General features: G+C 50.4%; 1 protein-coding gene across 1 annotated transcript; it reads left to right on the top strand.

Moving 5' to 3' along the window:
- Nucleotides 1-703: 703 nt before the first annotated feature.
- LOC104075469 (olfactory receptor 14C36-like) lies at nt 704-1670 on the top strand (the record flags this gene model as incomplete). Its single annotated transcript, XM_009575991.1, is given in 1 exon segment — nt 704-1670. A coding segment is annotated over 1 exon segment (967 nt), but the record flags the coding sequence as incomplete, so codon positions are not given.
- Nucleotides 1671-6121: the final 4451 nt, after the last annotated feature.

Genomic DNA, 6121 nt, shown 5'->3' with positions numbered 1-6121 from the left:
GCAGCTGCATGTGGGAAACTGGAATGAGCCTTTGGTATCCTTGGCTGGAAAAGGGGTACAGAGACAGGGTGAAGGGTTTGGACATCTGAACTTTGAAACTGGATTCCTCTGCTCTCAGTGGTGTCCAGTTTCTTATCAGGGCAACATCTGAGTGCAGTCGTCCTCCAGCGCAAAGAAGTGCCAGAACAGGGCAGCTGAGACCAGGACTGATGGACAGACCGGCTCTCCTAACCGCACTAAGGGACAGTCCCTTTCCCTCTCAGGCCCACAAGGTTTTACTTTGAGTGCATAGTAGAAACGCCAAGGATTTCAGCCTTAAAAATCAATCCTCAGGTGTGGTGGGGCAATGAGAACAAAATTAACAAAACTCCACAGCTCTGCTCTGCAAATTGCTCTGTTAGGCAAATTGGGAACAACAATACTGAAAAGCTCTTTGATATTACCAGCAGATTTAATCTGATATCACCCCATCTGCCTTTTTACCCATTGCTGTAGAGCAGGACTGACTCCTCCAGAGCCCACAGCAGAGGCCTCTGCTCCCGGTGGCACCCTCACCAGGACCATGGCTCATGAAAGCTCATAAAAGGGACCTGCCAAAGGTCTTCCTGAAAGGGGAGAGGTGGTTTGAGTTTTTCTATGAGAAATGGAGTAGGTTTTGCTCAAAGTTGTCCTAACTTACTGATGCTTTTTTCTCCATTAACAGATCCCTGTGCCCAGAGGCAGTAAATGCCCAACAGCAGCTCCATCACCAAATTCCTCATCCTGGCACTCGCAGAAATGCAGGAACTGCAGCTCTTGCACTTCTGTTTTTTCCTGGGCATCTACCTGGCTGCCCACCTGGGCAACGGACTCATCATGTCGACCGCCTCCATACCCCCATGTACTTTTTCCTCCTCAATCTCTCCCTCCTCGACCTGGCCTCCATCTTCACCATTGTCCCCACATCCATGGCCAATTCCTTCTGGGAAACAAGGGCTATTTCCTACTCAGGATGTGCTGCCTAGGTCTTTTGCTTTCTCTTTTTTATGTCAGCAGAGTATTTTCTTCTCACTGTCATGGCCTATGACTGCTATGTTGCCATCTGCAAACCCCGGCACTACGGGACCCTCCTGGGCAGCAGCGCTTGTGCCAAAATGGTAGCAGCGGGCTGAGGCAGTGGTTTTCTCAGTGCTGGGCTTCACACTGCCAACACATTTTCAATACCACTCTTCCAAGGCAATGCTGTGGATCAGTTCTTCTGTGAAATCCCCCTGCTCCTCAAGCTCTCCTGCCCAGACTCCTACCTCAGGGAAGACGGGCTTCTTGTGGTTAGTCTTTCTGTAGCTTTAGGCTGTTTTGTCTTCATTGTGCTGTCCTATGTGCAGATCCTCAGGGTTGTGCTGAGGATCTCCTCCGAGCAAGGACAGCACAAAGCCTTTTCCACGTGCCTCCCTCACCTGGCCATCGTCTCCCTGTTTGCTAGCACTGCCATGATTGCCTACCTGAAGCCCCCTTCCATCTCCTCCCCATCCCTGGATCTGGTGGTGGCAGTTCTGTACACAGTGGTAACTCCAGCAGTGAACCCTCTCATCTACAGCATGAGGAACGAGGAGCTCAAGCATGCCATTAGGAAGGTGATTTTGTGGATGTTTCTCAATAGTGATAAATTTCCCATCTTTCTCCACAAATGACTCCCAGGGTTTCGCATTGCACACCTGTACTTTGGGGTTTTTGTGTTATCATTATCATCATTAGCATTATCATCATCATTCTACTTCTTGTCATTATTGCTATCATTCTCATTTTGTGGTAATTTTTGGTTATTATGTTCCTACACAAATGTTTGGATTCATCTCACTTCTACTGAGGAATTAACCTCCTCTGTCACACCTGAAACCTGTGTAAAATTCTGTCTAATGCTGGGTCACAGCTGACTCCCTCCTACCATCTCTGTAATAAAAAGGAATCTCCCAAGCGCAGTGCCTGGACACTCAAATTGTCTTCCAAGGCTGGTGCCAAGAATAGGCATGAGCAACTACACCTCAAAAGGGCCTGTTGCTCCATGGGTTCAAGGGCAAACAGCTCATTGTCATAATGTGACCTGTTAGAGGTCAAAGGTTGAATTTAGGACTTGCCTGTTGGTGTCTGGTGACAGTGGTGATGGTGAATGTTCACTGAGGTACATATCCAGGGCTGTCCCACACATGGCAAGGCAGGCGATGTCCTACTGGAGAGGAATCTGGAGCTTCCCTGAGAGCCCAGAGGATCTGCATGGACCGTGTGTGCCTGGGGTGGGCAGTGACTGGAGCCCCACAACATGAGAGGTCGCCCAAGGTCGAATCACCCAGAGGTAAAGCATTAAGTCCAGGTTTCACAGGTAAACAAGGACTTTGTGATCCCAGGAGAGGCAGTGGGAACCCAACAGGCACAGGGAAAGGAGACTGGAGAGATGCAGGAGCTGGCTGAAGAGCCCCACGGCCAGGACTGTCTTGCTGTCCTGCGGAGTGGGGCTGGTGGGGGCAGAAAAGGGGGCAAACGAAGTCAAGATTGGGAATCATCTGCGGTATGAACACAGGAGAGGCAGAGAGTGACTGTCCTCTGCTTCCTCATGCCTGTGGGGCCAGCTGCAGCCCTGGGATTGCTGGAGAGGCTGATCCTCCTCTCTCCCCCAGGAGCTGTTGTGCCCTTCAGAGGGGCTGGGGCTCTGGTGTGAATGCCCAGAGCTCTGCAGCACCCTGCAGTGGGCATTGCCATGGGGCCAGTCCAGACTAGGCTGCTCTGCTGGGCTGGGGAGAAGGAAGGGGAGGTGGGGAGAGCTGGGGAGGGGGTGGTCTGGAAAGTACCCGGGAGAGGAAAAATGCCAGTGTACAGCTAAGCTGTGTGAGTGTGCAGGGTAGGGGCACAAAGCAGGGTGCTCCTGGAGCAGAGCCAGGCGTCATGGTGAAGGAGGCAAGGCACCAAAGGTAGAGAAGAGAGGGGCCCGGACTGTGCCATGTTCCATGGACACCCTGAGGAAGATGTCCCAGGGAAATTTTCCCAGACCAGTCCCACACACTGGCCATTTCCATCTCTGGTGATACACCCCAGCCTTGAGGAATGATCTTTGCTGCATGGTCACCTCTGTCCTCCTCTGGGGCTCCACCAGCACTATTAATAAAAGGGAAACCATTTCTCTACTGACATTCATTACACAACAAGTCCCATAGCTCTTGCTACAGCTGCTCCCTCAGCCAAGCCTGTTCTCAGACAGCTCCAGCTAGATCAGGTGCTCACGGCCTCGTCTCGACAAATTTTGAAAATCTCCATTGATTGAGATCCCATCGACTGGCCTGGGTCCTTGCTCAAATGTTTGGCTCAGAGGAATTTGTCAAAACCCCACCTCTCTCAGCCACTCCTTGTACATAATGTGCTCCAGGCCCCAACCATCCTTCTGACCTCCGCGGGACTCACTCAAGTCTGTCAGGGTCTTTCTTATACTTGGGAGCCCCATGCTGGACTGTAGTGGGTTAACATTGGCCAGCAGCCAGACATCCAACCAGCTGCTCACTCACTCCAGCTCCTCAATGGGACAGGGGGAGAAAATAAGATGGAAAAGCTCATGGGAAAGACAGAGAGATCATTTACCAGTTACCATCATGGGCAAATCAAACTTGACTTAGGGAAGGTAATTTGGTTTATTGCCAATTGAAATAGGTTTGGATAGTGAGAAACTATGACAAAAATATTAAAGACTATCCTCCCCTCCTTTTTTTTCCCAGTTCAAATTACTCCTTCATGGCAAATTCTTCTGCCCACCCCAACCCCAAGAGGTGCAGGAGGGATGGGGAATGGGGGATTACAGTCAGTACGGTACATCTCTGCCATTCGTTCCTCCTTACACTTCTCCCCAGCTCCAGCGTGGGTCCCCTCCAGAGGATCCCACAGTATTTACAATCAAGGCTATGTGTTGTTCATTGCTTACTTTCCCCCCTTATTCCCTCACAGAATCACAGAATCGTTGAGGTTGAAAGGAATCTCTGGAGATCATGTAGTCCAACCAGCCAGCTCAAGAAGGGTCAGCTAGAGCCAGTTGCCTAGGACTGTGTCCAGGCAGGCTTTTAATACTTCCAAGGATGGAGACTCCACAGCCTCTGTGGCAAACCTGTTCCAGTGTGTGACCGCCCCCTCTGTAGTGTTTTCTTCTGTTCAGAAGGAATTTAATGTGTTTTAATTTGTGCCCATCACCTCTTGTCCTGTCACTTGGAACTACTGAGAAGAGTTTGGTTCCTTTGTCTTTGTTTCTTCCCATCAGGTATTTTTACTCATTCATGAGGTCCCCTCGAACCTTTTCTTCTCCTGGCTGAACAGATCCAGATCTCTCAGCCTTTCCTCCGATGAAAGATGCTGCAGTCACTTAAACTAGCTTTGTGGCCCTTTTCTGGACTTGCTTTAGTAGGTCAACAACTTTCTTGTACTGGGGAGCCCAGCACTGGACAAAGCACTCCAGATGTGGCACCACCAGTGCTGAGTAGAGGGGAAAGATCACCTCCCTTGATCTGCCGACAATGCTTTTCCTAATGCAGCCCAGGAGGCTGTTGGCCTTTGGCGTGAGGGTGCATTGCAGCCTCATGCTCAGGTTGTTGTTCTCTGGGACCCCATGGTCCTTCTCTGCAGAGCTGCTATCTAGCCAGTGCTCTCCCAGCATCATGTCCACAGTGTGGCTGGAACGCAGGCTGTCCTCCCCCAGGAACTTTCTCAGTAGCAACTTGCCCTTCCTGGAGATCAGCTTCACCTCTGTCACAGGGCCCACAGTGCTACAGAGTCACCTGGGACAGCAAACTCCCCTCCTGCCACCGCTGCATAGCCCAGGCTTGTTTCTCCCTGGCCTTGGGGACTGCAGCTTTTGCTCTCTTTGTGGGAACCTCATTCATCACGATGTTGCCAGCTGCCATCCACTCCAGCATGTCTCTGCAAAGCCTTTCCACACAATGGGTCCAAGGCTCTTGGTACCACGTTTCCATGTGATAAGTCTGCCCTTGGCCCTGGTGCCACATTCAAAGTGCTGCAGGCCCAAATGTGCAGCAAAGCCCTCAGCCTGAGGCACAGAAAAGATGAGTTTGAGCCATGTGTACCATCGCAGAGCTGTGACATCAGTGGAATAATAGCTGAGGTGGGGAAGGACAGCTCCCACGGCTTTTGTGGTAGAGGGAGATATAGCATATTTAGGAGAGACAGACAGGGAAGATTAAAAGGGGGTGGGATGGCCTGTGTGATGACAGGGCAGCTCAGATATATAGAGCTCCTCTGTGGGACAGGGAACAAGTTAGGTGGGAGCTTGCGTGTGTGGGTCAAAGGAAAGGCCAGAAAGGATGACATTGTGGTAGGAGTTAGTTGTGGTTTGACCCTGGCCTGCAATTAAACACCCACAGAGTGTCTTGTTCACTTTCCACCTTGACCCCCAGTGGGACGTGAGAGAATCGGAAGTGCAAAAGCAAGAACACTTGTGGGTCGAGCTAAAGACGGTTTAACAGGTGAAGCAAAATCATTGTGCCAGCAAAACAAAATGACAAATTAATTTGTGACGTACCATCAGCAGGCAGATATTTAGCCATTTTCAGGAAAGCAGGGCTTTATCACACATATTGGTTATTTGGGAAGACAAATGCCATGACCTCTTTCTTCATGCATGTACCCCCTTCTTCCTCCTTTCCTTGAGTTTTTATTACTGAGTGCAATGTCATATGATGTGGAATATCCCTTTGGTCAGTTTGGGTCAGCTGTCCAGCTGTACCCCTTCCTACTACTTGCATACTGTGCTGGTTTTGGCTGGGGTAGAGTTAATTTTCTTCATAGTAGCTAGTATGGGGCTGTGTTTTGGATTTGTGCTGAAAACAGTGTTGATAACACAGGGATGTTTCGCTGAGCAGTGCTTACACAGAGTCAAGGGCTGTTCTGCTCCTCACCCCACCTCACCAGCGAGTAGGCTGGGGGTGCACAAGAAGGTGGGAGGGGACATAGTTGGGACAGCTGACCCCAACTGACCAAAGGGATATTCCACATCATATGACGTCATGCTCGGCATATAAAGCTGGGGGAAGAAGAAGGAAGGGGGGATGTTCGGAGTGATGGCGTTTGTCTTCCCAAATAACCGTTATGCGTGACG

The sequence above is a fragment of the Fulmarus glacialis genome, unplaced genomic scaffold (genome assembly GCF_000690835.1).
Source record: "Fulmarus glacialis isolate BGI_N327 unplaced genomic scaffold, ASM69083v1 scaffold1534, whole genome shotgun sequence".
NCBI lineage: Eukaryota > Metazoa > Chordata > Aves > Procellariiformes > Procellariidae > Fulmarus > Fulmarus glacialis.
Note: the sequence above shows the minus strand (reverse complement) of the source record. Positions and strands in the feature narration are given on the sequence as shown.